Genomic DNA, 21,383 nt, shown 5'->3' with positions numbered 1-21,383 from the left:
CGGTGGCGCCGCACGAAGGGTGCGGTCGCCTCCGTCCACCTATCGGCCTCAAAGAGATCAACCCAACCCAGTGTCGCTCTCGGAGCAGGACTCGCCCAGGACGGCGCCACGACACCTGCGTCACCAGCTCAGAGCTACAGCACGCTCAGAGCTACAGCACGCGAGGACTTCCTCGCCTCTAGTCCTAGACCGGAAGTTGCCTTGCCCCGTGCGTCATCAGCATGCGCCGACACAGGAAGTGGCGACACTCCTGACGCCTGACAGGTGCTGTTTCCTCTCAGAGTCCTGGGTCGGAATTCCCCAGCCCCTATTCTCGTGTGTCATCATCGGGCGCCAAAGCAGGAAGTGACGACGCTCCTGGCGCGCGCCGGCCGCTGTTTCTTCTCAGGCTCGGGGAACGGCGGCGGCGGCGGTGGCGGCGGCGGCGGCGGCGGTGGCGCTGGGGTGAGTGGCGGCTGGGCGGCCCGGGCCTGGGAGCGCGGGGCGGCCGGCGGCCCCGAAGTCTCGCGAGCGAACGGCCCTCGGGGCTGTAGGGGGCATGGGTTCCGCGGCGGGCGACATTCCCGCTCCGCTGTCCAGTCGCGTCCCGCTCCGAGCTTCGGGCGGACGCGGTGGCGGGCCCCGGCGCTCTCCTGAGCCGGGCGCTCCTTCTCCGAGCACCTGCCTCCCCCGGCCCCTCGATGCCCTGTGACGGAGGGTGCAGCTGTCCAGCGGCCAGTGCCATCATTTAGCCCAGTGGTCTTTCTGACATATTCTTTTGACACCGAGGGCAGCGCTTGATGAGTGCCAGGCACTGAGCCAAGAGCTTTTAGCTGGATGATCTCCTGTAATCCTCGCGCGATCCCTTTCGGTAGGTGTTGTTCCCATCGGTGGGAAAGCCGAGTGCACTGTTGCCCAAGACCTCGGAGGAGCGAGAAGAGACGAGAGGCCAACAGTCCCTTTTCAGAGCCCTCCTCACGAGGACTTATGCTGAAAACTCAAAAGTGACTAAGTTCAGAAGCAGCAGAGCATCAAACCATAGTTGGCTGTGTCCCGAGGTCCCTTGAATTATGTTTCTTTTTGCAGCGTTTTAACTCAAATGGGTGATGAAAAGGACTCTTGGAAAGTGAAAACTTTAGATGAAATTCTCCAGGAAAAGAAACGAAGGAAGGAACAAGAGGAGAAAGCAGAGATAAAACGCTTAAAAAATGTAAGCTATGTTTTTTAAGTAAGTGATTTTCTTAAAGGAGATTTAATTTCTTTGCCCTCATTTTTCCATTAGAACAACGCTTCTTCGGTGAAGTTCTTTTGTACTTCCAAATGTCACAGGTGAGCCCAAATCTATTCTAAAAATTAACAAAAACATTCACATGATCAGTTTACATTGAAAGCAGATTGATAACACTGAAGCTGTGTCTAGATAAGAATGTCTACGTGGAGAATAAAATGTTCTGAACCTAGAATCAATAGTGTGAACAGACTAACTTTTCTCATTTCATTATTAGCGTATTCATAGTATCGTTTCCAAGTATTTTTAATATAGTGGGAACTTGCCTTAAAATTAATATGAATGTTTCGTATTTTTCTTGATTTGCATAACATATCAAAAGATTTTTAGTAATTGGATAAGAAGCATTGGCATTAGGAACCTCTTCTGATAAGATCAGGAACAGATTATTTCAAAGTATATATAAGTATTATATGAGGTATCAGAAGTATTTGGTGTCCAAAATGTGGCTTAAGCCTCAGCAACTAACAGGGTCTAATATCTTTTGTCACGTATGCTGGTTTTAAATTTTCTATCCCAGGTTTTGGGTTACAGAGAATTGTAATTTTAATGCCATGGGATTTGAATGACTTTTTATATTGTGTGATATTTATCCTTTCAAAGTATGCGTGAAAGCTTCCTTTGGTATGTTGACAAAGTTTGGTTATCATTAAAAATACATTTATAAGAAAGTGACTAATTTTCTCTTTGTTTCTTAGTCTGATGACCGGGATTCCAAACGGGATTCCCTTGAGGAGGGGGAGCTGAGAGATCACCGCATGGAGATTACAATCAGAAACTCACCATACCGTCGTGAGGATTCTATGGAAGACAGGTGAGAATGCAAAGTCATTAGGAGCAAGAGTGAGCAGACTGGGGAGCACTCTACATGAACGAGGTCTTGACCTCACAGTTACCTGAAAAGCGTAACCTCACAGTTGAGGCTAGATGGAGTCCATTATCCCTATTTTCCCTCTTACACAAAGACTGAATGAGCATGTATTCCTTTCTCAGTGATAATTCTTCAGTTAGACCAGCACCACTTAGATCATACAATTAGATATTTGCATGTTATTGAAAGTTCAAGATTCTATATGTATCTAAAGTAGAATGCTGAGAGGGCCACAGTCAGAAATGTTTAGCCCGTTAAGTGAGTGTTTTCTTTTTTTCTTTTTGTTTTTGTGGGTTTGGTGTGGATCTTTTTTTTTTTTTTTTTTTTTTAAGAATTTTTGAGGGCTGCGATTGTGGCTCAGCGGTAGAGCGCTCACCTGGCACGGGTGGGACCCAGGTTCGATCCTCAGCACCACATAAAAATAAAGGCATTTTGTTATGTCCATCTACACCTAAAAATATATATATATATACATATTTTAAAAAAAAAGAATTGTTGAGATCTTAAGGGGTGATAACATTTAAGACCTTTTTAACAATCTTACTGAGCTATAAATGACAAAATAAACTACAAAGATTTAAGTGTGTAATTTGATACTTTTGGGGGGGCAGATAACCAGAGATTGAACTCAGGGACACTCCACCATTGAGCCACATCCCCAATCCTATTTTGTATTTTATTTATACACAGGAGTCTCACTGAGTTGCTTAGCACCTTGCTATTTTCTGAGGCTGGCTTTGAACTTGCGATTCTCCTGCCTTAGCCTCCAGAGCCACTGAGATTACAGGTGTGCACCACCGTGCCCAGCTTGATCATGTGTGTGTGTCTGTGTGTGTGTATGTTGCTGGGGATTGAACTCAGGGCCTTGTGCATGCAAGGCAAACATTCCACCAACTGAGCTATATACCCAGCCCTTGATACATTTTATAATTTTTATTTTTATTTTTTTTTTTTTTTAATTCTTCATTTCCTTTATATTGTCTAATATTATTAATCATTTCTTTCAAATGATGAATTTCTGTATCAATAGGAACACTGTTATCTGTCAGATTGAAGCAACACAATTTTTTTACTTGAATACATTTTTTATGGTGTAACAATAGTGAACAATCTATAGCAGCTCTATTACCCAAATTCCTTGTCGTAAAACCTGCTGTTTTTCATTCAACAAGCCTAGAGCAGTAGATGTACGATTAATGTTTTTTGCCATTACACATGCCAATTTCATAGCTGTCTTATAAGCTCCTACTGCCAATCCAGGGATCCCCACAAAGGAATAGGTCAATGCGTCAAACTCTGCTTTAGATAATAAGTTTATATCATCCTTACAATCCGATGTTAGCATAGCCATTCTTCATAAGCGACGAGAAGGATGTTCAGGAAGCAAATCACCAATGGAGGGAAGGAAAACTGTGAGACGACTAAGAAAGCAATGTGTTCCATGAGACATATTTGCTGGTATGTAGTTGAATGTATAAGTTTCACAGGAAAAAAAAAACAGGCTCTTGGAAGTGGCACATGTCCATAACTTGGAGGAACCGTAAAGGAATTATTACATGCAAAGGAAGGTCCCATAGGTCTACATTTAGTTGCACAATTGTGAAACTCAGCGCAGGGATCATCATCTGTTACAGTAACAGTAGTGGTTATAACTTGAACTGCATTTTGGGGTAGGCGATAAGAAGGGGTGCCCCAATTAGAATAATCAGCATAAGTAATAGTTTTATCAAAATTGGAGAAAAAGGTCATATTTTTATTTCTTCTGCTGGATGACAGGTAGTAAACAGGAACCCAATACTGCTCCCTGATGGACATCTTGTTTTAGGCAGATATTAGCAGTCCCTGCCAATTGAGCCAATCTCAGCCATGCATTGGTATGATTGAAAGAGGCAACTTCCATAGCTCTTGGTGTAGAAGAATCTCAGTGAGACCTCCAATATGTTACCACTGTTGACCGGTGACGAGTCCTTGCTTCCCCACTGTTGAAGAATAACACCAGAGAGCACGCGGAGGCAAGGTCAGAGTAGAAATTAGAAGTTTATTAAAGGACAGCAGAAAAGACTTCTCCGGGAGGAAGAAGGGGACCCAAGAGGTGGAATCCCTATAATTTTTATTTATTTAATATTTATTTTTTAGTTTTCGGCAGACACAACATCTTTGATTGTATGTGGTGCTGAGGATCAAACCCGGGCCGCACGCATGCCAGGCGAGCGCGCTACCGCTTGAGCCACATCCCCAGCCCCTTGATACATTTTTTAAAATAACTTCATTTATATGGTGCTGAGGATCAAACCCAGTGCCTCACACATGCTTGGCAAGTGCTCTACCACTGAACCACAACCCAAGCCCCTACTTTATCTTTTTAAATGATTGATCAAATGCAGCTTTATTCTGTTGTGAATTCTGAATTTTTTTCTAAGTTGGAGAAACTGTAGTAGCCTGGTTCTTTCTAGGCTTTGCAGCATGATGTGGTGTCTTGTATCTTATTTCAGAGGAGAGGAAGATGATTCTCTGGCTATCAAACCACCCCAGCAGATGTCTCGGAAAGAAAAGGCTCATCACAGGAAGGACGAAAAGAGAAAAGAGAAACGCAGGCATCGCAGCCATTCAGCAGAAGGGGGTACCAGTAGTCTTTGTGTTTTTCTCCTTTTTTCATGATCTGCCTTCTCCAGAATATAGCAAAGGGAGTAGAAGTTTAACAAAAAAGTAAACTCCTTTAGAATAACCATTTCATTTTCCTTCTGGTGTTTTTTCTCTCTCATTACATTATTTTTAAATTTATTTATATGAAAAATAGTCAATCCAATAATTGGAGAAAAATACACACATAAAAAAGAATGGGTGCGGGGCTGGGCTGGGGCCCAGTGGTAGAGCTTGCCTAGCATGTGTGAGGCCCTTGGTTCCATTCTCAGCACCACACACAAACAAAAAAATAAATAAAGGTCCATCGATAACTTAAAAAAAAAAAAAATGGGTATTTGGTCAAATTCAAGTAACAGATTTGGCTTGTTTAGAGGTTTAATCTCATGCCAGTATCAAGGGGTACTAAGGGGCACTAGGAACAGAGGGCCTTTTTAAAATTTCATTATTATAAATGCAGTTGGTTAATTAATTTAGTTTTATAATATAGAAGTCTGTCAAATAAAGGAACAAAACTTTGTAGTTTATGTATTGCTTTTATTTATTTATTTATTTTGGCATGGGGATTGAACCCAGGGGTGCTGAGTTATATCCCTGACCCTTTTTATTTATTTTTGGGGAGATGAGTCTCACTAAGCTGCCTCAGCTGGCCTCAAACTTGCAATCCCCTGCCTCATCCTCCCCAGGTGCTGAGATTATAGGTGTGCACTACTACATTTGGCTCATCTTTGAGTATAAAATTCAATCTAAATTTTTTCCAAGCCATTATTTTGGTTTTTGCATTTAGTTTTCAATTAAAATTTTTATGTTTTGGGAAATTAAGCTGTTTTTTCATGACACCTATCATTTCCTCTCAGGGAAGCATGCTAGAGTGAAAGAAAAGGAAAGAGAACACGAGCGTCGGAAACGCCATCGAGAAGAACAGGATAAAGCTCGCCGGGAATGGGAGAGACAGAAGCGGAGAGAGCTGGCTCGAGAGCATTCCAGGAGAGAGAGGTGAGGCCTGATCCATTCAGGAGCCTTCATCCAGGGCCATGATGGTCAGGGTCCTGCAGGGGCAAGCGGAACATTCCATACCTGAGCATGATTAGCGTAGAGCAGTATATGGACAGTGGATGCAGCATGACAGATGCTGGGTGGTGGTCGCCTGGAGGAATGTCCTGCAGGAAGTGAGGCAGGTGTGTCTGAATTGACAGAGAAGCTGACCAAAGCCCCAGAACTCTGAGTAGCCTTCCACTCAAGGCTGGCGTGGAAGTCGTCATTAGCCAGTCAGAGTTGTAACTCCCTGAGAGACTTGGTTTGGAGTGATGGCGGCAGGATAAGGAAAACTGCAGGGCAATGCTGGAGGTCACAGGTGGGAATTCAGGCACAAGGAGGTAAGGGTTAGGCCATGTGTGAGTCCCTGGAGGTGAAGAGGGTGGTGCAGTAAGGAGTTGCTCCTGGAGAATGCCCCTTTCACGTCATGACATGAGTCACTTTCCCACAGGGAGGAATATGAGGTCTGTGTGTTTTTAGGGGTAGGTAAAGGTACCTTGATTCAGGTTGTGGTAAAGAGTGGGGTAAAGTGGGGCTGGGGTTGTGGCTCATTGGAAGCGTGCTTGCCTAGCATGTTGAAGGCACTGGGTTTGATACTCATCACCACATAAGAAAATAAATAAACAAAATAAAGATACCTACAACTAAAAAAAAAAAAAGAGTAAAGAGAAAGTCAGGGGCTGGGATTGTGGCTCAGCAGTAGAGCACTCACCTAGCAAGTGCAAAACCCTGGGTTCGATCCTCAGCACCACAAGAAAATAAATAAAATAAAGGTGTTGTGTCCAACCACAACTTAAAAAAAAAAAAGTCTAAAAAAGAAAGTCAGCTGAGCCCATGTCTATGAACCCTCCCAGGACAGTGCTCCAGAGAAGTCTCGTGGTGACATGGTTTATTTATTCAACAGGTGTTTCCTAAGCACCTGCTCAGTACCAGACTGTTCTGGGTGGTCTGACCTCAGAAAATAGATCACTTAGGGTCCTTTGGGTCACATTAAAAGTAGACTACAAGCCAGACATAATCCCAACAGCTTGGGAGGCTAAGACAGGAGAATTGTGAGTTCAAAGCCAGCCTCAGCAATGGCAAGGCATTAAGCAACTCAGTGAGACCCTGTCTCTAAATAAAATACAAAATAGGGCTGGATATGTGGCTTAGTGGTCAAGTGCCCCTGAGTTCAATCCCTGGGTCCCCGCTCCCCCCCCAAAAAAAAAATAGACTATAATTCTTTCAGACAAATGGGGACGGGATAATAAAAGCAGATACCAGGGCCTCTGGATAGTCCGGGAGCTGGGAATGTCACATTACTCAGCTGCCACCAGGACAGCTTGGACTCCCAGGAACAGGTGGCTTTAGCCTGGGTCTCTTCTCTGTGGCCCAGTCAAGGTTGAATGCTGGGTCCACTTCCTGTGCATTGAATTCATGTCCAGGAAAAGCTTCAGAGCTGGCCTGCTGCATGGGAGGGTGGTGTCTGAATTGGAAGGCAGAGGTATTGCCCATTCTCATCAGGCAGCACTGAACAGTGAGTAAAGAAAGTGTATGAGAAAAGTGTTAGTTGCCCTTAGTGCAGAGCAAGGTGGGAGACATGTGGCCCAGCAACAGCAGTCGGAGCCCGGTGAGGGTATGCAAGTCTCCAGCAGTGTGTGGGTGTCCGTGCTCATCCCACTGGCTTGTCCAGTGAGGCAGGATTAGAATGGGAGTTGAGTTTGGGGGATGGGCTTTGAGCTTTTGTTTAGATTTACTGGAAGGCAAAGCAGGACAAAGAACAGAGGGCATGTGTTGGCAGATTTCTGGTGTGGAATGAATGTGATCGGCCAGTCTTCTCTTAAAACACACCTTAAGGTGGACAAATTCATTAAAACACTCATTTGTGCTTTGGAAATTAACCAGAAGATAATCTGAAAAGTACACATACTTGGAAAGCTAAGGAACAGTGGTTGAAAACAATAGAAATTGGCCCTCTAACCCAGAAGCTTCTCCCTCCGCTGTCACCTCCCTGACCTTGATCAGTAGAGGTTCTGCTAGGGCAGTACAGCACAGGCCACAGTGTGTGGGGGGATCATTCCATGTACAATGCTGGGTGGCACCCTCTCTACCTGTTTAGATTTACTAGAAGTAGGTGAAACTCACCACCATCTGCTGGTGTGGGGTAGTTCTGGGGATGTACAACATGGGAGTTCATAACCCACTTGAATCAAAATGTGAAATATGATATATCAAGAACTATGTAATGTTTTGAACAACCATCAATAAAAATTATATTTTAAAAAAGGTAGAATTTTCTGCATAATGAAAATATTGAAATTTTAAATAAAACGTTTTATTACTCTTTAAAAAAAAAAAAAAAGTAGTGCCTTTCTTTAAACTAACTGGTGTTAGCTATAAGAAAACGCCAGTTAGGCCAAAGAATCCAAGTGTTTTGTAAAAGAAGAATCTTATAGGGTCAGATTTTCCTCTATGATATTATTGGAAATGATGTTGCTTTGATTTTACTAGAGGAACACACAAATGATAATGATGATTGGACTCGAGGTTCTTTTTAACCTGGGTTAAAATTCCAATAAGTGAAATTCACTTATTTTAAATTCAGCTCAGATCATTGAAACTGCATGTATGTGCCTATCTACACTCTCTTTAAAAAGATATTTCATACATAGATGATAAAGACCAAACCAATGGCTGCACTGTGGGACTGCTTTTTTTTTTTTTCTCCTGGTGCTGGGGATTGAACCCAGGGCCTTGTGCATGCCAGGCAAGGACTCTACCAACTGAGCTCTATCCTCAGCCCTCGACTGCTTATTTGTTCTTGTTTTGCTTCTATTCATGTTGTAGAAAATGAAATTAGCATGATGCCTCAATCCTGCTATCCTTTGATACTTATAAAAACGTATTAGGTTTTACTACATTGTTCTTTTCAAAGCCATAATTCTTAAATTTGTTTTTGCATATTGTTTGCTAATACTTCATTTTAATGAACCTCAAAATCTGCTTTAAAAAAAAAAAGTAGGGGGCAGGGGATGTGGCTGAAGCGGTAGCGCGCTCGCCTGGCATGCGTGCGGCCCGGGTTCGATCCTCAGCACCACATACCAACAAAGATGTTGTGTCCTCCAAGAAGTAAAAAATAAATATTAAAAATTCTCTCTCTCTCTCTCTCTCTCTCTCTCTCTCTCTCTCTCTCTCTTTAAAAAAAAAAAAAAAAAGTAAATCTAGCTCTTCTCAGTGTTGACTTCTCCAAGATGAAAGATCTGTGAAGCAGTAGTTCTGGAGCACTGTGCTGTACCTAACACTGTGCGTGATATCACACAGAACAGGCAGGAAGGGAGGGAGCTATGTCACAACAGTTGCTGTATTTCAGTGGGAATTAGCATTAATCTAATGTGAAGTGTATTGCAGTCCCTAAAGCAACCACTATGAAATTAATGAGAACTATGCCTAGAATTCCAGTTACTGCAGAGACTGAGACAGGAGGATTACAAGTTTGAGACCACTCCTGGCAATTTAGTGAGAACCTGTCTCAAAAGTTTTAGGAAAGATCTAGAGATACAGTTTAGTGCTTGTCTAGCATGTCCAAGACCCTTGGTGTAATCCCCAGTACAGCAAACTTTACAATTCTGAAACTGACAAGCTTCCTCCAGCCTAGACTTATTACATAGATGGCTATGGGTGCAGGGCTGTGACCTGACCCACCAGTCCATTCGGATTTCGCCAACTTCCACATGATCATTTATCTGTGTGTTTGATGATAGTTAAAAACATTGTATTAGCTATTTGGGTTGCACTTGAACTCTGGGAACACAAAAATTAACTTCAGAACAATTCTAGACATCTGGCCATTTGATGTTCCAGAAACACATTCTCTAGTCACTGATAGTACCTGCATGTCAGGTGATGCCTGACTTGTGTGCAAGCAACTTGCCTCTGTACCCTCCTACCTCATGTTCCAACCCGGACTATCTACTATTTCAGGCAAGGGTAGAAGTGGCCCAGGAGTCCTCTGCCCAGGTCCCTCCCCTTTGCAGCAACTCCTTTGCCTCTTTTGCAGCCAGTGCATATTCACCTCCTTGTGGTTGGATTTGGATAGGGGCAGGAGGGGGGATGATCCTGGGGATTGAACCCAGGGGCACTTTACCAGTAAGTGACATCCCCTACCCTTTTTATTTTGAGACAGGGTCTTGCTAAGTTATGAGGATTTCATTAATTTCTATGAGGCTGGCCTCAAACTTGAAATCCTCCTGCCTCAGCCTCCTGAGTAGCTGGGATTACAGCTATGTGCCACCGTGCCTGGCTGATTGTTGGATTTATATTGGGTATGCTTGGTGAGATGCTTGTTGTTTTAATAGATACTAGCACCAGGATTTTTGATTTCTGACAAGTATTTGTCTTGTTTTGCAAGTACTTAGTTTTGTCCTGGTATGTTCCCTCAGAAATGGCACTTGGGAATGTGTGCACTTATGTCTTTAACTCTTTAGCCCTCTGTGCAGTGAGAGTGCACAGAGATGGGTTCTCGGTTCAGCTGGACTAAAGGCCTGGTGCCTCCTTCCTCAGGGACCGCCTGGAGCAGTTAGAGAGGAAGAGGGAGCGGGAGCGCAAGCTGAGGGAGCAGCAGAAGGAGCAGCGGGAGCAGAAGGAGCGGGAGCGGAGGGCCGAGGAGCGGCGCAAGGAGCGAGAGGCCCGAAGGGAAGGTAGGCCGAGACTGCCCCTGCTCCACAGGCCTCCTGGGCTGCTCCCCAGAGGGTGACCAGCAGTGCCACGGGTTGGGCAGACTCTGCAGACGTGACCCTGCCCTGGACTGTGCCCCAGGGGTTGGCCGTGGTCTGGGTGAGAGGCAGGACTGGGCTGAAGGGAAAGCAGGCTGGACATCATGAGGCCCAGGGGCACTACAGTCAAGGCTCTAGAGCCGATGCGCTGCTGTCCAGTGCCCACTGCTGGCTGTGTTTAGGTTCTTGGCTCCTGTGCTTTCTTTGCCCCTGTTTTTCTAGTTTTACACGTCAAAATCCATGTTTACCATCGTGACCTCTTTACAGGATGTTTACATGGCTTCCCCTCCACCACCCATGCCAGAACCCTTTCCTCTGGGAAGACTGAGGGATGCCCGTTACATACCAGGTTCCTCTGTTCTGCTCTGCGGGGAGCCCCAGGGCTTTGTGGCTCAGCTGACTGTGGCTCACAGCCGCATCCTCAGCGTCCATGCCCGGTTCCCTTGTGCCAGAATTTACTCCCTTGAAGATCAGCTGGTGGCAGCAGCTAACCTGTGTCCTTTTCCTATTTGCTTTCTCTGGGCTTTGTTGCCTTTTTGTCCCTTATTTCCTGCACTACTTGGTCTTTGGTGTTTTGTTGAATTTGTAGTGAAATGTTTAAGTTCCTCTCTCATTCCCTTTCCTGTATACTCATATCTATTTTTATTATTACACCAAGGGGATTATATTTAGCCTCCTAAAGTGGTACACCAATTTGAATTGATTCCATCTTCAATTCAGAAATATGCAAAACCCTTGTTCTCTTAAATCTTCATCCCCACCTGTTTTAGTTGTTGTTGTCACAAAATTGCATTTTTGTATATTGGCTGTCCGTAAATATAAACTAGTAACTTTTATCCAGGCATGATAGCTTATGAATGTAATCTCAGTAACTTTTATCCAGGCATGATAGCTTATGAATGTAATCTCAGTAACTTTGGAAGCTGAATGAAGCAGGAGGATTGAAAGTTCAAGGTCAGCCTCAGCAGTTTAGGGAGACCTTGTTTCAAAATAATAATTTTAATAAGGGCTGGGAGCTGGGTGTGGTGGCTGAGGCAGGAGGATCGTGAGTTTAAAGCCAGACTCAGCAAAAGCCAGGCACTAAGCAACTCGGTGAGACCCTGTCTCTGAATAAAATACAAAATAGGGCTGGGGACGCGGCTCAGTGGGCTCAGTGGTCGAGTGTCCCTGAGTTCAATCCCTTGTCGCCAACCCCCACCCCCCCGCCAGTGTCTCATGCCTGCTAGGCAAGTGCTCTGCCTCTGAGCTACAGCCTCAGCCCCATCATTGAGTTTTTCCTGCAGGACAGTCAAGTGATGTGGACTCCTGTGGCTCTTGTGTGTCCAGTTCGTCTCTCCCTCTCTTCTTAGGAATTATTTTGAACACAACCAGTGTAGCATTTTTGGCGGTAGTTTTTTTTTTTTTTTTTTTTTTCTTACACCACTTAGACACTCATCAGCCTGACAAATGAATGTGGTTCATTTGCTGGTGTCATACATCTAAGGACCTCCTGTGTGTCACCACTCACTTCTCTTCTTTCATGATTCTGCTTTGTCTTATGTGATTTTTCTTGTTTTTTGTTTTGTTTTGTTTTTCTTGTTTCTTTTTTGGCAGTGCTAGGAATGGAACTCAGTACCTTGTACATGCCAGGCGAGTCCTCTACTCCCAAGCTGTACCCCCTTGCGTGGGTTTCTTTTCTCTTTCTCTTTCCTTTTTTTTTGAGATAGTGTCTTGCTAAGTTGATGAGGCTGTCCTCAGACTTGGGACCCTCCCACCTCAGCCTCCCAAGTCACTGGGATTACGGGGGTGGCCACCACACCTGACATCCGTGGGCCTCCGAGTTGGTCCTTCTGGGAGCTTGTTGTGCTTCCTGAAGGTTAACGTGTGTCTTTGGAAACACGTGGGGTATTCTCGGCGATGCTTCTTCAGTCCTGGCTCTGCTCCTTTCTCCCCGCTCCCTGGCTCCTCGGTTGTAGGCTGGTCCTTCTGCCATGCAGTTTTCTTCCACTGTTGTTCTTTCTGTCCCTCAGACTGGGTCTCCCCTGCCCTGACCTCAGCATCACTGCTTTCTGTCTTGCCTGCTCAGCTCTGCTTTGAACCCCTCTCGTGGTTGTTCCTTTATTGAGATGTCGACCTCTAGAGTAGTTGAGTTTTTTTAGGGTTTCTCCCTCCTTTTTTATTTTTTATTTTATTATTTTTTTTAAGATTGACTTTTTTTTTTTTTTTTTTTTTTTGGTAGTTGTAGATGGACAGAATGCCTTGTTTTCTTTGCTTATTTTCATGTGGTACTGATTGAACCCAGAGCCTCACGCATGCTAGGCAAGTGCTGTACCTCTGAGCCCCAGCCCCAGCCCAGGATTCCTCTCTCTTGACTCGTATTGCCATATTGGTGCATTGATTTATTGTAATTCTTTTTTTTTTTTTTTTCAGTTGTTGATGGACCATTATTTTATTTATTCATTTATATGGTGCTGAGAATTGAACCCAGGGCCTCACCCGTACTAGGCCAGTGCTCCACCCCTGAGCCCCAGCCTAGCCCTTACAGTTGTCCCAGAGTCTTACTTTTGCTTCTTTGTACAAAGGTGATTTTGTGTGTGGGGGGGTGCTGGGGATTGAACGCAGGATCGTGTACATGTAAGACGAGCACTCTACCAACTGAGCCATATCCCCAGCCCCAAAGGCAATTTCTTAACAATGATTTGAAGAGCCCTGTTCACAGATGGTGCTGTTGGAAGGGTCAACAACCTACTCATGCTGTGTTCACACCCAAATGGGCAAGGCCTCCAAGGGCTGATTGAGCCCCAGGACCAGTGGTTGTTGTCCTGTTCCTCCTGGGCCTAGTGCACAGGGAGCTCTGTCCTGCCCCGTCACCTTTGGGCCACACCTGGGCAGCCAGCAGGGCCACACATGGTGAAAGCTTGCCCCTCCCCAGTCCCAGGGCAGGTGGTTTCCTTGCCGGGGGCTCAGGCATGTGGGCTAGGGTGTCATGGAAGGGCTTGGATGCAGATGCCAGTGTGTTCTCTGCTGAGGGCTCAGGCCTACTCTTGCCACCTCCTTTTACCTTGAGACTTCTCTTACTTACTTCCTAACACTGGGGTTGAACTGGGGCCTCACGTGTGCTAGGCAGCACTCTGCCCTTGGGTGGCACCCAGCCTCCTCCAGGTGCTGCCGCACGTTGTCCTCAGGCAGTGTGCCTTCAGGTCTCCAGGATGGCTTCCCTCGGTTTTTTTTTTTTCCCTGTTTCTTGGAATGTCTTATGATTTTGTTGTTGTTGTTGGAAACTGGACATTTGTTATAGTTCTGGAAACGAGACCCTCCCAGGACTGCCACTTTGCTGTGGAGTGTGTTGGTACTCTCAGTGCTGAGGATTGGCCTGGCACACCTTCCAGCATCCTGTCTGAGCCTGTGCCTGTCTCGGGGCCTACAGGGGCACTCCAGTTTTCTTCCTATGTGCAGTTGCTTTAATGTCCTTGTCCTTAAATGTCTGGCTTCCAAAAAGGGATTTAAAAAAAAAAAAAAAGTGGGGATAAGGGCTCCCAGCGGTGAACCCTCTGGAGGTCACCCTAGCCAGGGGAGGATGCAGCATCAACAGCTGCAGCCTTGTTCCTGTGGTGAGATGCAGCAGGGGTGCAGTCTCTGGTGTTGGAAGGCAGGATTCTCTCACCCATCCTCCTCCTGCAACTGCTCTGGAAACTCATGCGCAACTCCTTGCCCCGGAGACCAGAGCCAGAAGCTGCTGCTTTGCTAAGAGCTGAAATTGACCAGAATTAACCATGGTTTGCTGTCAAAGCCTCCCTGAAATTTGCATACCTTCTCTATAGAGTTTCACATTAATTGCATAAGACGGATTCTGTCCTATGTCTTCCTATGTGGACCCTGGGTTATCAGGATTTTCCTGTGGCCTTCAGGTTGGAGCTTTTTCTCCCCGGTTTATTGGCTTTTGGCTCCAATGCTGTTGGGTGTGTCTGTCCAGGTGTGTGGAGTGGGACGCGGGGGGGCTGTGTATTGTCAGCCAGGCTGCTGCCAGCACCCATTCTCCCTCTGTCCTATGGGCCCCAGTCTCTGCACACCATCGCACAGTGCGGGAAGACCACAGCGACAAGGGGAAGGCCAGCCACTGGAGCCGCAGCCCGTCACGGCCACCGAGGGAACGCTTCGAGCTTGGAGACGGCAGGAAGCCAGGTGAGCCCAGGCTCATACTTGCTTAGAGCCAGCACAGGGTGTCTTTTTTTTCAGGGGGGGGGTGTTGAACATAAAAATTTGCTTAACAATTTATAAAATTAAGGAACACCCAGCTGCATGATTTCCTGTCACAGTGCCCTGTGTCTCAAGGGGACTGGATCAGGGACTCATTTCTCAACTGAGACAGTCATTTGTTGCCAGTCCTTTTGGGAATTGTCTCCCAGTTAAAAACACGTGGGTGAACTTTTACACGTAGAGGGAAGGTGTGAGAAATAACGTCTGAATTTTGGGTGGTACTATGTTGCTAACCTAAAAACATTTCCCTAAATTCATCTTTGCTGGTTTAATTCACAAGTGAAAGAAGAGAAAATGGAAGAAAGAGACCTGCTGTCTGACCTCCAGGACATCAGTGACAGCGAGAGGAAAACGAGCTCAGCTGAGTCCTCGTCAGGTACTGAGCCTCCTGGCCAAGGCCCTGCAGCTGCTGCCCAGGGAAGGCCAAGGGTCACCTTGTGGCTATTTTCTCCTGCAGCAGAATCAGGTTCAGGCTCAGAGGAGGAGGAAGAAGAGGAAGAAGAGGAAGAGGAGGAGGAAGGGAGCACCAGTGAGGAGTCAGAGGAGGAGGAGGAGGAGGAAGAGGAGGAGGAGGAAGAGGAGACTGGGAGCAACTCTGAGGAGGCATCCGAGCAGTCTGCAGGTGAGGAACTGGTGGGTCTCTATGGTCTTTGTTGACGGAACAGCATTGTGTGTTCACGGGAGGGTTTGGGATTGCAGGAACATCCTTCGAAGTCTGACTTAGCATTTCCAGGGTGGAGCTGCCTTCCTCTGTGGGACTTGAGTGAGAGCCCAGAAGAGCCCGCAGCTCACACAGCTCAGAGCTGTCAGGGCCAGGCTTCTGGGGGTTCCCAGGCCAGCACTCAATCAGCGCTCTTTTCTCCTACAGAGGAAGTGAGCGATGAAGAGATGAGTGACGAGGAAGAGCGAGGAGAGGAGAACCACGTCCTGGTTGGTGAGCAGCTCCCTTAGCAGCTGGCCCTGTCCTCACCTGTCCCTGCAGGGAGGACACCGGGATACAGCAGTGGCCCTCTGAGTCTGTGCTGATGTAACTTAGCCAAGAGCATCTTTAATTGCGCAGCATCCTCTAAGTGCCCGCTGTGACTTGGATGCTGGATGGAGAAGGCTGGGGAGTGCCACTCTAGGTCTAATCCTAAGAGGGAAGGAAGCTGCATTGGACAGCAGGTCCTGGGTCATCAGGGGTGGACACTCTCTTGAGAGTGGAGGGCTGGTATGGCCTCCAGCAGGCAGCAGCGCTCTCGTGAGGGCCTGGGGCATGAATTCTGGGCATGTCCACCCTGCGTGGCTCCTGCTCATGTCCTCAGAACTCAGCATCGGGCTCAGCCAAGTGTACTGGGACTGCAGACCTTTGGGCCTTTGTCCAGGGAACAGGCCCTGCAGCAGCACCTGGTGTGGAGGAGATAGGATGTGTGGCCTCTCCAGCCTTCGGGTTCCCCCAGATTAGGAGGAGTGTTGGTGCTCTTTACTTGTTCCATAATTAGGTTTAACTTTTAAAGTTCCAGAGTCACGATTTGACCGAGATTCCGGGGATAGTGAAGAAGGGGAGGAAGAAGTGGGTGAGGGGACCCCACAGAGCAGCGCCCCAACGGAAGGGGACTACGTGCCTGACTCCCCAGCTCTATCGCCTATTGAGCTCAAGCAGGAGTTGCCCAAGTACCTGCCAGCCCTACAGGTCAGGCCCCCTGCCCCCTCGCCTGAGCTGGCTCCCTGCTATGGTGGCCAGAGATACAGGTGTCTGAGCAGAAGTGTCCCTGTGAAGCAAGGTCACTGGGCTACACATGGTGACCCACCTCCTGTGACTCCTGGTCATGGTCCTTCTTCGTGGCCGGCAGTACTGAGCAGGTGTCCTGGGTGCCAGGAGATGCTTGCTTTCATTTTTGCCTTGGCTTTGACCCTGGATAGGTGGGTTGGGAGGGGCACCAAGGGCTCCTCAACACCCGCCCATGCTGAGAGTGTGTCAGCACAGGTACGCAAGGTGGTGACTTCTCTGCAGGGAAACAGCAGCTAGTGAGGCTGCTTGGGGAAGAGGAGAGGGCCCTGGAGCACCACCACAGGCCCCTGACGTTAGTGCCATCGTAGGAAAGATACTGTCTGACAGATCCAGCAGGCCTGTTGCTGGCCCTGGTCCTTCCTCCAGTGGGAGCCTGCTATGTGCTGCAGAACGTGGCCCCCACCCCTTGGAGGAGGGCACAGCACATGGCAGGCCAGCTGTGCTCTCCCCAGGTGTCATCTGCTGGAAGGGTGCTTTATGTAGGAGGCGCCCGGTGGCCCTGGCTCGTGCGGCCCTTGTTTCACATTCACATACTAGGTAGTTCCAAAGAAAAGAGAACAGAGTACTTCTGGTCCTGGGTCACTTACACATAGGCACACATCTACATGCACCAGCCTCCTGAGGATGTTTGTGGGGTCTTCTGTGTACCTGCCCTGTGCACGGAGTGATGCGAGTGTGGACGAGACCTCAGGCCAGTGTGGCTGCTCAGCCCTCACTCTGTGCTTCCCCCCAGGGCTGCCGGAGTGTGGAAGAGTTCCAGTGTCTCAACAGGATTGAAGAAGGTACCTATGGTGTGGTCTACAGAGCCAAGGACAAGAAAACAGGTGGGGAGAGTCCTACGTGTCCCCAGTGGGGCCAGCAGGGCCTGGGTAGCCAGTCCCTAGCCCATTCTAGCACAGGCAGGGGTCCCTCCTGAGGAGGTCCAGTCAGTGGTGCAGGCTCAGCCTTAGAAGTCCTGGTGACAGACACCACTTTCCATGGAGGCCGTCTCTGGGAGGGATGGGTGTTGAGTGGCCTGCATCAGCAGAGGCCTAGGCAACTGGTTCTGTACCCTCTGGCCTCGACCGTGTCCACATAGCTTCAGCCCATGTTTGCTGAATGTGGGTTCATCTCTGCATGGCCCCAGGATCTTTGGATTAGATCTTACCCTCTCCCTGTCCCTGTCCCTGTGCCTTGCAAACACCAGGTCTTATCTTGAGCCCCTTGGTGCCTCTAGAAACCAGAGGTCAGCCTGACTTGGCTCACTGCTGGCTGTGACAGCAGGCAGCACACTCTTATTTATTTTGCAGTCCTAGATATTTACTTCAGGTCATCTTGCATGCTAGGCAATTGCTGCACCACCAAATTACATCCCCAGTCCTCTTTATTTTATTTATTTATTTTAATATTTCTATTAGTTGTTGATGGACCTTTATTTATTTATATGTGGTGCTGAGAATCAAACCCAGTGCCTCACACATGCTAGGCAAGCGCTCTACCACTGAGCCACAACCTCAGCCCCTTATTTTATTTTTTAAATATATATATTTAGCTGTAGAGGAACAGGATACTTTTATTTATTTGTTTGTTTGTTTGTTTATTTATTTATTTATTTATTTATTTATTTATATGTGGTGCTGAGGATCAAACCCAGTGCCTCACATGGGAGACAAGCTCTCTACCCCAGAGCCACAACCCCAGCCCCTCCTTTTTATATTTTGAGATGGAGTCTTGCTAAGTTGCTGAGGCTGGCCTTGAACTTGAACCTGAGATCCTCAGATCCTCCTGCCCCAGCCTTCCAAGTAGCTGGGATCACAGCCGGAACAGGAGCACCTACTATGAAATAAATGCTTCTTAAACAAATTAAGTCCTGACTAAACACACCAGAGATGTTTAACCTATTTGTGTGTTTTCTTAGCCTGTCTATCCGTGGCTTTCTTTTCAGATGAAATTGTGGCTCTGAAGCGGTTGAAGATGGAGAAGGAGAAGGAGGGCTTCCCAATCACATCTCTGAGGGAGATCAACACCATCCTCAAAGCCCAGCACCCCAACATCGTCACTGTTAGGGTGAGCTTGGCCCCCATCCTGGGCACACCCTCTCTGGGCAGGAGGCCTGGGAGAGCCAGTGGCCACAAGGGTGGGCTGAAGGACATGCCAGTACTCACAGACACTCGTCCCCCAGGAGATCGTGGTGGGCAGCAACATGGACAAGATCTATATTGTCATGAACTATGTGGAGCATGACCTCAAGAGCCTCATGGAGACCATGAAGCAGCCGTTCCTGCCAGGTAACACCTGCCAGGTGACACCATGGGCACAGAGGAGGGCGCCTGCTTGCTCAGCCCTGAGCTGCAGTGCAGACACGCTACCCTCTGCCACATCACAGGGGCTGTCAGAGCAAAGGCAGGAGCAGTGTCCTTATAGTGACCGTGGTGACACTCTGTGGTGTGCAGTGACCAGTAGGCACAAGGGCCACCCTGGGCTGGAAGAATTCTCAGATAACCACCTCCTAGAAGTCTCTGGTTGCTACTGAGAGTATAGATACCCCTTGAGGGCCCTGGGCCTCTGGGGGGCTCACTGTGGGTTGGCCGTGCGTGTGACCCTGTCACTTGCCAGGGGAGGTAAAGACCCTGATGATCCAGCTGCTACGTGGAGTGAAGCATTTGCATGACAACTGGATCCTGCACCGGGACCTCAAGACGTCCAACCTGTTGCTGAGCCACGCCGGCATCCTCAAGGTGGGCCCCGCCAGCCTCTCCCAGGGGTCCTGTCCCCGCCACGCTTCACAGCTTGCCCTCTGTTTCTTCAGGTGGGTGACTTTGGGCTGGCTCGGGAGTATGGGTCGCCCCTGAAAGCCTACACCCCGGTCGTGGTGACCCTGTGGTACCGGGCCCCAGAGCTGCTGCTTGGTGCCAAGGTGAGTATCAGGTCTGAGACCCTCCTTTGCCTCAAGGTGGACTCCAGGGACACTGGCCCAGGGGCCTGAACCGTGTCCTCTGGACTCCTAGGAATACTCCACAGCTGTCGACATGTGGTCAGTGGGCTGCATCTTCGGAGAGTTGCTAACACAGAAGCCCCTGTTCCCTGGGAAGTCGGAAATTGATCAGATCAACAAGGTGTTTAAGGTGGGTATGGGGACCACGCCCTGCTGTGGATGTTGGCCCCGCTGGTCAACTGGCACCGTGAGGAGCAGCAGCAGGGTGTGTGCAGGATGGGTTTGGGCCGCAGTCCCGAGGCCACAGTGTGGCCTCTCAATGACCTGTCCTCACTGAGAACCATGACTCAGGTATCAGTGCCATAGGCCAGTGGGCAGGATGTTTCCTGGCAGGGCAGGGCAGGACAGGGCAGGGCAGGGCAGTTCAGCTCAGGCATCCCTGTCTTCCAGGACCTGGGGACACCTAGTGAGAAGATCTGGCCTGGCTACAATGACCTCCCGGCTGTCAAGAAGATGACCTTCAGTGAACATCCCTACAACAACCTTCGCAAGCGCTTTGGGGCCTTGCTCTCAGACCAGGGCTTCGACCTCATGAACAAGTGAGTCCCAGAGATGACTGGTCTGCAGCTGCAGGAGCACCAGCCCTGAGCTGCTTACACCCTTCCACAGCTGCCCTAGTGACTCACACCCTGATCCTGCACACCTTAGGCCTTCAGAGTACACTGGAGGCTCTGAGGTGGCAGGTACCCCCTTGGCTTCCCACCCCTGCCTGCCCACAGCACCCACCTGGTCAACACAGCTGGGCTCTGGGCCCTGAGGCAACCATGCACACCGCATCCCCTCCCACATGGTGCCCAGTGCCCCAAAGCTGTTTCTTCCAGGTTCTTGACCTACTTTCCCGGGAGGAGGATCAATGCTGAAGATGGCCTCAAGCACGAATATTTCCGCGAGACCCCTCTCCCCATTGACCCCTCGATGTTCCCCACATGGCCTGCCAAGAGCGAGCAGCAGAGGGTGAAGCGGGGCACGAGCCCCCGGCCCCCTGAGGGTGGCCTGGGCTACAGCCAGCTGGTGAGGGGCAAAGCCCACAGGGTCCCCAGAGGGGTGGGCTGTCTGGGTCACAGCCCTCACAGTATCCACTTCACTTTGCAGGGGGACGATGACCTGAAGGAGACGGGCTTCCACCTCACCACCACCAACCAGGGGGCTTCGGCTGCAGGCCCTGGCTTCAGCCTCAAGTTCTGAAGCTCTGCAGCCTGGCTGGTGGTGAGGACCCAGACCTCAGCCAGGGCTGACCCCAGGCTGGGAGCACCTCCTCTCACTTGGCTTCCACGTGGTGATTTTTATATTATTTTCATTTGTACATTTGTAGAATTAAATTGCATTTTCCTTGCTGTGGAAGGAAAGGCTGACTGCTTTCAGCTGTGTTGACGTGCCCAGTGGGGAAGGGCGTATGTCTACAGATGCCAGTGTGAATGGACACCCCTCCCCATGAGCCAGCTTGGACTGGAGCAGCTGGGGGTTCACTGCTTGTCCATCTTGGGGCTGGAGGCCTGTCTGCGTAGACAAGCAAGGCTTTCAGACTAGCCCTGTCCACAGGTTTAGGTCCCGTCCTCAGCCCTGGGCTTGGGGCAGCCTCAGCCACAGCGTGCTGCATGCACCTGCCTTCCTGTTGAGATGCAGCAGCTAGGCTTGAGGGAAGCTCTGGGATGGCCTTGCAGCCAGCTGGCCCCAAACTGCATCCCCTGGGTGCACCCAGGAGGAGGGCTTCTGGCTACCTGGGCTTGGGGATGACTGGATCAAAAGGGACCCCATGTGGGCTGGTCCTTCCTGTTGGGTTGGCCTCCTGCTCCTGATCTAATCAAGGAGTGTCAGCCTTGTGCAGCAGCAGATGCCCA

At 48.6% G+C, this 21,383-nt stretch overlaps 1 protein-coding gene across 4 annotated transcripts; it reads left to right on the top strand.

The window, feature by feature from the left end:
• Nucleotides 1-282: 282 nt before the first annotated feature.
• Cdk11b (cyclin dependent kinase 11B) lies at nucleotides 283-20,878 on the top strand. Of its 4 annotated transcripts, none has more exons than XM_077791027.1 (20): nucleotides 283-444; nucleotides 1,262-1,308; nucleotides 1,966-2,081; nucleotides 4,631-4,758; nucleotides 5,636-5,774; nucleotides 10,353-10,489; nucleotides 14,603-14,725; nucleotides 15,081-15,176; nucleotides 15,258-15,422; nucleotides 15,669-15,734; nucleotides 16,297-16,472; nucleotides 17,305-17,395; nucleotides 18,496-18,617; nucleotides 18,733-18,838; nucleotides 19,167-19,288; nucleotides 19,360-19,467; nucleotides 19,559-19,675; nucleotides 19,936-20,084; nucleotides 20,367-20,556; nucleotides 20,638-20,878. In XM_077791027.1, exons 2-20 carry the CDS (start codon nucleotides 1,300-1,302, stop codon nucleotides 20,728-20,730), a joined length of 2,253 nt encoding a protein of 750 aa, XP_077647153.1. In that variant the 5' UTR covers nucleotides 283-444; nucleotides 1,262-1,299; the 3' UTR covers nucleotides 20,731-20,878. The 4 variants fall into 4 exon arrangements, with proteins under 4 accessions (XP_077647153.1, XP_077647151.1, XP_077647150.1 ...); XM_077791025.1 differs by lacking the exon at nucleotides 1,262-1,308 and adding an exon at nucleotides 1,066-1,189 and having other exon boundaries at nucleotides 344-444; nucleotides 15,261-15,422; XM_077791024.1 differs by lacking the exon at nucleotides 1,262-1,308 and adding an exon at nucleotides 1,066-1,189 and having other exon boundaries at nucleotides 345-444.
• Nucleotides 20,879-21,383: the final 505 nt, after the last annotated feature.

The sequence above is a fragment of the Urocitellus parryii genome, chromosome 11 (assembly GCF_045843805.1).
Source record: "Urocitellus parryii isolate mUroPar1 chromosome 11, mUroPar1.hap1, whole genome shotgun sequence".
Classification (NCBI taxonomy): domain Eukaryota; kingdom Metazoa; phylum Chordata; class Mammalia; order Rodentia; family Sciuridae; genus Urocitellus; species Urocitellus parryii.
The sequence above is the reverse complement of the archived record's forward strand: the minus strand, read 5'-3'. Positions and strand labels throughout refer to the sequence as shown.